This window comes from Heliangelus exortis, chromosome 27 (genome assembly GCF_036169615.1).
Source record: "Heliangelus exortis chromosome 27, bHelExo1.hap1, whole genome shotgun sequence".
NCBI classification, from domain to species: Eukaryota; Metazoa; Chordata; class Aves; order Apodiformes; family Trochilidae; genus Heliangelus; species Heliangelus exortis.
The window spans coordinates 1,895,939-1,904,914 of NC_092448.1; the positions used below are offsets into that span (position 1 = coordinate 1,895,939).

General features: G+C 63.1%; 1 protein-coding gene across 1 annotated transcript in view; it reads right to left on the reverse strand.

Annotated features, from left to right (window-relative positions):
* Positions 1–5,646, reverse strand: part of NES (nestin) — an 11,251-nt gene extending 5,605 nt beyond the window's left edge. Inside the window, exons 1-6 of the mRNA XM_071726918.1 lie at positions 4,808–5,646; positions 3,868–3,992; positions 2,712–2,786; positions 2,165–2,285; positions 1,593–2,067; positions 9–1,407 (exon numbers count right to left, since the gene is read on the reverse strand). Of these exons, the coding sequence (XP_071583019.1) occupies positions 9–1,407; positions 1,593–2,067; positions 2,165–2,285; positions 2,712–2,786; positions 3,868–3,992; positions 4,808–5,620 (3,008 nt within the window). The 5' untranslated portion in view covers positions 5,621–5,646. The remainder of the gene's footprint in view (positions 1–8; positions 1,408–1,592; positions 2,068–2,164; positions 2,286–2,711; positions 2,787–3,867; positions 3,993–4,807) is intronic.
* Between the last annotated feature and the right edge of the window lie 3,330 nt (positions 5,647–8,976).

Sequence of the window (8,976 nt, forward strand, 5' to 3'; positions counted from 1 at the left end):
CTGCCCACCTCAACCAAAGATCCAATGTCCCCTTCCAAGGGTCCAGCACCCTCCTCCAAGGGTCCAATATCCTCTTCCAAGAGTCCAGAACCCTCCTCCAAGGTCCAATATCCTCTTCCAATGGTCCAGAACCCTCCTCCAAGGGTCCAATATCCTCTTCCAATGGTCCAGCACCCTCCTCTGAGAGTCCAGCACCCTCCTCTGATAGCCCAATATCCTTCTCCAAGGGTCCAGCACCCTCTTCCAAAGATCCAATATCCTCTTCCGATGTTCCAGCACCCTCCTCTGATGGTCCAATATCCTCCTCTGATGGTCCAATATCCTCTTCCAAGGGTCCAGCACCCTCCCTCATGCTGCTCTCCATGCCACTCTCTGTCCCCTCAAGTCCCACGGGGTCAATGCAGCTGCTGCTCTCCAGCTCTCCCAGCTCTGAGCCAAGCTCACCCTCCTCTTCCTCCTCTTCCTCCTCCTCCTGCACTTCCCAGGGCTCCTCAGGTCCCTCAGCTGGATCCTGACTGTCCCCTTCCTTGGGGACATCTGTGGGTGCTGCTGGTGGCTGCTGCTGGCTCGTCCCCTGGCTCTCACCATCTTCTTCATCATCTTCCTCACCTTCCTCCAGCTCCGCTGCCCTCGTGCCCTCTGTCCCCTCACCTTCCAGCCCTCCTGCTCTGGTTGGGATGTCACCTGCCCAGGATGGCTTCTCTGCCTCCAGAGCCCACTCTGTGTCTTCTGCTGTCACCTCCCAGTCCCCTGTTTGGGGCTTTTGGCCGTTGCCATCACCCCCCCCCAGCCCAGGGCTCCTCTCCCAACTCCTCTGCCACCAAACTCTTCTCCTGCAGGTCCCCGGGGCCCTCCTGGGGGGCTCCTCTCTCCTGCCCTGGGGGTTCAGGTCCTGTAGCTTCTCCTGCCCAGGAATCTTCTCCTCCCAGCATTGTCCCAACAGCCTCCTCCTCTTCTTCTTCCTCCTCCTCCCCTTCTTCTTCCTCCTCCTCCCCTTCTTCTTCCTCCTCAGCTTTCCCTCTGTCTGGGCTCTCCCTCCCCACTTTGTCTTCTTCAGACCCTGATGGAGCTGGGATGGCCTGGGGGATGCTCCAGGGCTCCTGCTCCAGGGATGTTTCCTGCCCTGAGCATGTGTCCTGCTCTGGGGACATCTCCTGCCCTGGGGACATCTCCTGCTCCAGGGACACCTCCTGCCCTGGGGACATCTCCTGCTCCAGGGACACCTCCTGCCCTGGGGACATCTCCTGCTCCCATCCCTCCTCTGCACCCAGACCTGTTGCACACACGAACATCTCCCGGGGTTCCACCTCCTCCTGCTCTCCACCACCAAGGTCCTCTTCCAGGTGACTTTCCACAGGAAAAAACTGGGTGGCTTTCCACGATGACAGCAGAAGCAGCTCCCACTTCCTTAGCAGGGCCTCCTGGGCTCCCGCATCCATCCCATCCCCCTGGGAATGCCCGCAAGATCCCATCTCCTCCTTGTCCTCTGTGCTTGGGGTCTCCTCCTCCTCCTCCTCCTCTTCCTCCTCAGGCTCTTCCCACTCGGTCCCCACCTGCTCGGGGCCACTCCTGTCCCCTTCCTGGGCCACCACCTCTGGTCCCTTTGGGCTGGACCTGGTGGCCACCTCCTCGCCCAATGCTGCCCCCTCCTCTGGGCTGCCTGGGGACACGTCCAGGCCACAGGGAGGTGACACTGGTGGGGACATGTCCCCCAGCCTGCAGGGTGCTGCTCTCTACACCCTCTTGCTCTTCCCCAGCCCCTCTGGAAGCCTCTCCGGGCTTGGGGTGGGGGCTGGGGGCAGGGGGGTCCTCAGGGCTCTTGGGGTCTTCTTTGGGCTGAGCATCATCTTTCATCTCCTTGAGCGCATCCTCCAGAGCTGCCCTGACCATCCGGGCTGGGAGCTGCAGGCTGGGGGGGGGCTCCTTGCCGGGGGGGTTAATCCCTTCTGGAGGAGGCTCCAGCCCCTGGATCTCCTCATCCCCATCTCCCCCCGGCCAGGGAAAACCTTCTGGCTCTGCTGGCACAAAGCTGGGAGGTCTGGGGGGGCTTTTCCAGGCTGCGGGGAGCTAGGGGGGGGGCAGCTGGGGGGGCTCAGTTCCCGGGATGAGCAGCTGGGGGGGACCGAGCAGATTTTCTGCAGCTCCCTTTGGCTTTGGGGGGTCAGAGAATGGCTTTGGGGTCTCGGTGGCTGCCCCCTCCCCAGGGGGTCCCAGGGGGGGCAGCTGCCTGGGTTTGGTGCTGCCTGGTGCCAGTTTGGTGCTGCTGCTCATCTCCAGTTTCAGATCTACAAAGGGGGGAGGGGAAGGAGGGTGAAGGGGCTGGAAACCCCCGCCACCCCCCTTCCCCCACCCCCATAACCCCCGTTTTTAAACAGCCCCTTGGGGAAAAGTGGGGCTGGGGGGTGATGCTCGATGGGGAGTGTGTGTGTGTGTACATTTTTGGGGAGGAAAAAAAGGAAACTCTCAGCTTGCTCTGCTCCTGCCCTTCCTGAGAAAGGGGGGGGGGGGGGGGGGGGATTAAAAAAAAAGAAAAAAAAGAGGAGAAACAGCTGATAACCCCTTATCTGCCACCCCCTGCCAGCAGCCCCCCGGGCGCCGCTCGCACCTCCCTATCGCTGCCAGCCCCAGGCTGCCAGGAAAATCTCGGTGGCTCAATCCAGAGGCGGCCCCCCACCCCCCCACCGAGGGGCCGGGGGGGGGTCTCTCCTCACCTCGGAAGCTGTGGGGGAACCTTGTGCTCCCCGGGCGGCACCTGCAGGCGGGAGCTCTCGGCTTCCAGAAGGGTCCTGGGAGGAGAGGAGGGGAGGGGGGGGTTGGGTGGGTGCTGGGGAGGGCTGGGAGGGGGTGCTGGGCGGGGGGGTTGTTGGGGGGGAAGGGCTGGGGGGGCAGGTTGTTGGGAGGGGGGGTTTGGGCGGTGCTGGGGGGGGGTTGGGGGGGGGTGCTGAGGGGGGGCTGGGGGAGGTGCTGGGGGGGGAGAGTGCTGGGGGGAGAGTGCTGGGGGGAGAGTGCTGGGGGGAGAGTGCTGGGGGGAGAGTGCTGGGGGGGGTAGCTGGGGGGGGGTAGCTGGGGGGGGTAGCTGGGGGGGGGGGGTAGCTGGGGGTTTCTGCACCCCGGTGAGAGCCGAGATGCTCACCTTCCCCCCCCCACTGCCCCGCCGGGTTACGGCAGCCTGCATGCAGGTAAACTGAGGCACGAAGGGGCTACCCCTGGTTTTCCCTCCCTGTGAGGGGAGTGGGGAGGGACAGGAGCAGCCCCCCCCACCCTCCTTTGGTCCCTCTCTCCCCTCCCCCCTACCCCTGGTCACTGTCCTCGGCGGTGACATCAGCTCTGCCGGGGAGGCCCCAGCCCCTATTCTCATGCTAATTGTCTCCCCCCCCTAACTCCCCCCCCCGTCCCCCCCGTCCCCTGCCAGCGGCCTTTGTCTGGGGCCATCTGGAGGGGCCACACACCCCCCTCCCAGGGCCCCGAGACCACCCTCCTACACCCCAGACCGAGCCCCCTCTTGTCCCTGAGACCTCCCTTGTGCCCAAGGCCCTCGTTCTGCTCAAGACCCCCTTGTGCCCCCTCCTGTCCCCGAGACCCCCCCCCTCTTGGGCCCATCCCCCCCTTGGCCCCCAGACCTCCTTATACCCAAGACCCTTTTTGTCCCTGAAGCCCCTTCTGCACCCATCCCCCCCCTTGTGCCCAAGACCCCCTCCTGCTGTGACCCCAAGACCCCCCTGTGACTGTGCCCCTTGTTCCTGAGCCCCAAGTGCCCCATCCTGTCCCTGAGCCCCCACATTGTCCCCTAAGCCCCCTCCTGAGCCCCCGCCCCCCGCTGCCCTCCAGCCCTTTCCCGGGGGTCCCGGGGGTCCCTGGGGACCTCACCTATAGGTGGCCACCTCCAGGCTCAGGGACATCTTCAGGTGCATCAGTTGCTGCCGCTCCTCCAGGACCTGCGCGATCTGACCCCGCAGGTTCTGCTTCTCCTGCTCCAGAGCCTCCAGTGCCAACTGTGGGGGGGGGGGGAAGAGGTCAGGGGATCCCCGAACCCCCTTGCCCATCCCTGCCAGACGTAGGACCACGCCGGCGGCTTTTGCTTCCACCCAGAACCCCCCGGGTGTCCCTTGCACCCCATTTTGGGAGGGGGGGTGGCTGAGGATTTGGCTGGAAAGTGAGGCGGGGGGGGGCGGGAGCTGCTGGAGGAGGAGGAGGAGGAGGAGGAGGAGGGGGGAGGTCGGGGGATGGGGACAGAGGGAGGCCAGCGTAGGAAAGGAACATTTTTGGGGGGGCACCTCCCGCTCTGTGGGACCCCCTGAGCTTGGGACAAAAGGGAACCCCCCCTTGAGTCCCCCTCCCCCCGGCATTTCCACTCGCACCCCCGCACCACTTCCTTCTGCTGAATGACTTTTTGCAGCTGTTGGGCTGCAGCTGCAGCAAAGTCGGTCGGAGTTGATCCTCCCCGCACCCCCCTTGCCCGCAGCACCCCCCCGCCTGCTGCCCCCCCTGCCTGAACCTCCCTGCCCCTCAGCACCCAGGACTTGGAGTGGGGCTGGGGACTCAGGGGCTTCTGTTCCTGTCGGGCTCCGAGCTCCACAGGATGGGGAGCAGCAGCGGGGGGGGGGGACGCAGTGCCCGGGTGCTGCCCGCCCTTCCCCCCCCGAGGGTCCCCGTGGTGATGGGGACAAGGATGTCCCCAAGCTCTGCCGGTCCATCCCCACCCTTGGGGTTGGATCCCTCCATCTTGCCCCCCTCCCCAAATCCCCCCTCCCTTTGCAGGGGGTGGGTGGGTGCCCCCTCAGCCCCCCTCCCTACCCCCTGCACCCACCAGGAACTTCTCTGCCTCCCTGTGCTGCTCCTGCCACCGCCGGCCCAGGTTCTCCTCCAGCATCTCCTTCCGCGCTTTGAGCCCAACCAGCTCCTTCTCCAAGTGCCGGAGCTGCCCTTGGCTTTCCTGGTTTTCCTCCACCGCCTTCCAGAGATTCTCCTTGGCCTGGCAGAGGGATCCTTCCAGCTGGGACACCTCTGCCTTGTAGGTCTCCACCGCCCCTTTCCAGATCTCCGAGAACCTCCTGGAGTAATCCTCCACCTCCAGGGCTTGGACAGCCCCCGGGGCTCCGCGGAAAGGTTCCAGGCTCTGGGAGAAGCTTCCCAGCTCCTGCTCCAGCCTGGCTTTCTCCTCCTCGTGCACCTCCAGCAAGTTTTCCACCTCCTTCTCCAGCTGCAGGGCTCTCTCCTTCAGCCAGATCTGCGCCCTCCTCTCCTCCTCCAGCTCCTTCTTGCTGAGGCTCAGCAGCTTCTTGGCTTCTTCTCGAGCTGCTTGTTCCTTCTGCCACCTGCTCCTCACCTCTGCCATCTCCTCGGACAGGTTGTCCCTTGCCAGCTCGGCCGTGCTCTTCTCCCTGAAGGTGAGATCCAGGGCATCCCGCAGGGATCTCAGCTCCTCCTCGTACTTCGCCCTCCAGGACTCCCCTGCGGGGCTGCCCTTGGCCTCCTGGATCTCAGCTTGGAGCATCTCGTTCTCCTCCTCCAGGAACTTCACCCGGGCCAGGTAAGCCTCCAGACGCTTGTTGAGGTCCCACATCTGCCACGATTCCTCGCCCAGGGCTCTCGCCCCACCGAAACTTTCCGCGCTCAGCATTGGGGAGGTTGGGGGGCAGCGAGTTGGGGGGGGCTGCGGGGTCTGAACCGCTGGAGGATGCGGGGGGGGGGAAAGATGCTGGAGCTCTGGAAGAGGAAGGCAGGGAGGGAAGCGAGTGGTGGGGAGAGGTGGGGAGCAGCTATTCATACTCCAGCCCGGCGAGTGGGAGGCCCCTGGGACCCGGCGAGCAGCTGGGGTTAACCCTTCAGCACCCGGGAGAGGTTGGGTTGGGATGTGGAGCTCTGATCCACCCCCACATTCCCAGCCCCAAGGGGCTCCTGCGCACTTGGGGGGGGGGAAGTTTTGATGTGTGTCTGTGTCCCCCCACCCCACTCTGGTTCTGCTGAGAAATCCCCTCTGTCAAAGCTTGAGCGGCAGATGGCCAAAGGGGGGGCGGGGGGAGTGGGGGGGTGGGAGATGTTTGGGGGGAACTCCGTCCTACCCCAAAAACTGGGGCTGGGGGAGCCCGAGTGGGGCCCCACCGAGGGTCCCCCAGTCCCTGGGGGGGTGGTGACAGTCACACTGGTGACACTTTTGTGGTGGCCGGGACTCAAGCCCCGGATCTCACCAGAACCTCGGGACCGTCACCTCGGGGAGGAGGGGTTGAGGGGGCACAGAGAGCACCATCCCGGCCACTGCCACCCCCTGGGGAGGCTCCATCCAGCTGTGTGCAGCTGTAATCTTCTCCCTTTCCCTATGTGCCAGGGCAGGAGGTGAGAAGCAGGGAGCCCTTGGGGGGGCACCCCTCAAAACTTGGGAAAAGCAGGAGGCACAGTTGGGTTCATTTGCAGGAGGGGGAATCACTGTGAGGGGAGAGGTTGGGGATTTGTGGGGTTTATCGTGTTTTGGTTTCTTATTTTATTATTTTACTTTATTTTTATTTTTGAGGTTCCTTTCCTTTCCTTTCCTTTCCTTTTCCTTTCCTTTCCTTTCCTTTCCTTTCCTTTCCTTCCTTTCCTTTCCTTTCCTTTCCTTTTTCCTTTCCTTTCCTTTCCTTTCCTTTCCTTTCCTTTCCTTTCCTTTCCTTTTCTTTCCTCCTCTCCTCCCCTTCCCACCCCTCCCCTTTCTCCTTTCTCTTTTCTCCTTTGTTTTTATTTTATATTCATATTTTATTCTACTTTATTTTCACTTTCATTTCATTACATTACATCTCACTTCACTGATTTTATTTCTCTCCTCCCCCCCCTCAGCCCTGTTTGTGGGGCGCGGCTGGCGAGGGGCAGAAGTTTAAAAAAAAAAAAAAAAAAACACAACAAAATCCCAACTCGGGAAGTTTCTGGGAACAAAAGCGGCAGGAAAAACCTCAGCTGGGGAGAGGCTCTGGAGCCAGATCCTTCTCCCAGTGGTTTTCCCACGGGAGGGACGCGGCGCTGTCCTCCGGGCGAGGAGGAGGAGGAGGAGGAGGATGCAGGCAAGAGACGGACAAGAGTCCCCTCTGCTGGCAAATGTCACCAAAGCCACCAAGGAGGGAGCTGCTCCTCTCCCCCCTCCTCCTCCTCCCCCCCCTCCCCCCCCATCCCCCGCTCACCCCCACAAATCAGCTCCAGGAGGACTCGGGACCCTCCGGGGGACAAAGAGGACACGGAGCTTTCCTGCTGCCACACCGAGAGGGGACATCGGTGTCCCTGGGGGGTGCTGGGGGTCAGGACCCCTCTGGGTGGGGACATCTTTGTCCTCTGTCCCCATGAGGCACTCAGGGGTGGCCGCTGGGTAGCAGTAGAGGTTTTTATGGGGGGGGTCATGTCTCAGGATGCTGCAGCTTGCGGCTGTGGGGACCACCCCAGGGTGGGGGCCCGGAGGGGGGGGGGAGGGGGTGCGGGTGTGCCTGGCACGGGGTGGGTGGCTACGTGGCCTCGATCAGGCCCGGAGGAGGAGGAGGAGGAGGAGGAGGAGGAGGAGGAGGGGGGGGGTGGGGGGTGGGGGCGATGGGGGTGGTGTGGTGATGGAATGAAGCCCAGCTGGGTGCAGCTGGGACCCACCTGCAGCTGGGAGCTGCGGGGACTGCCTGAGGGTCCCCAGGGGGCTGGACCCCTGCCCTCGGCTGCTGAGAAGGTCTGGGAGACCCCCCCGGCCATCTCTGGGGCTGCAGGAAGGTGTGGGAATTCTCTGATGTCTAATAAAGTGTTGTGCCCACTACTGCTTGCCTTCCCCCACCCCAAATTACATGTCCTGGGGGCTTTGCCCCCGGCCCCGAGCCCTTTACTACAGAAGTTCCAGGAGCAGGAGGTGCTGGGCAGCCCCTGGGCTTCACCCCTCAGCACCCCAGTGTCCATCCTGGCCTCATCCCAGTGTCCTGGTGTCCATCTTGCCACCCCCCCCCCCTCCCTGTCCAGTGTCTGTCCCAGCATCCATCCCGGTCTCCCTCCCTGCATCTGTCCTGGCATCCATCCCAGTGTCCATCTGGATCCATCCTGGTGTCTATCCCAGAGTCCATCCCAGTGTCCATCCCGGTGTCCATCCCGTTGTTCATCCTGCCATCCATCCTCATTTTCATCCCGGTGTCAGCCCCAGTTTTTATCCCAGTTTCCATCCCGGTTCCATCCCGGTGTCTATCCCCATTTCCCTCTCATCTTCTCTCCAGCCCTTGGCACTTCCATCATCACCCGCCGCTGCCGAGCCCCGGCTCCTCCGTCCCTAATTATTTCCCAGGGCAACCAATGATTAATTCCGCGCAGGAGCTGCAAACTCAGCCCCGCGCCCCCCTCCCCCCCCCCGGGGCTACGCGCCAGAGAAACTTGGAGCAAGGTCTGGCTAAAAAAAAAAAAAACAACCCGACGGCAGCCGATGGGTGCTGCGGGGGGCTTGGGTCTGCAAATGAGGGTACCCGGGGAGAGGGGGGGTGAGGGGGGGGCAGGGCACCCAAGTCTCTCCAGGAGCAACCTACAAGTCACCGGACCTGAAGATGTTAATTACGAGATGAAAGCGGGTGGGAAAACTGAGGCACCGCGAGTGACCAAGCTCTGTGCCAAGGGGTCGAGTCTGGCTGATCCCACCCCCCCACTTTTGGGGTTCCCAAAGCCCCCGGGCCCCTTCCAACCCTCGATGCCTCCCCTCATTGTGTCCCCCCTAACCCCCCCTTCTCCCCCCCCCGCTGCAAAGGGGTTTGGGTTTTTTTACATGACAAAACCTCCGCTGCCTACGGTACCCCCACGGCAGCTCAAGCTGCCAAAAATTAAAAGTAACCACCCCGAGGGCATTCCCTGGGTGGGGGGAGTGGCGGGGGAGGGGGGGGGGGGGGGGTTGTCCCCCTGTTCTCCGCCTGCTCCTTAACTTCAGCGTGGGGTGAAGCCGCGCTCGGGGTTTGGGATCGTGGCGCTGCCAGGAGGGAGGGAAGGGGAGGGACGAGGCGCCTGCCA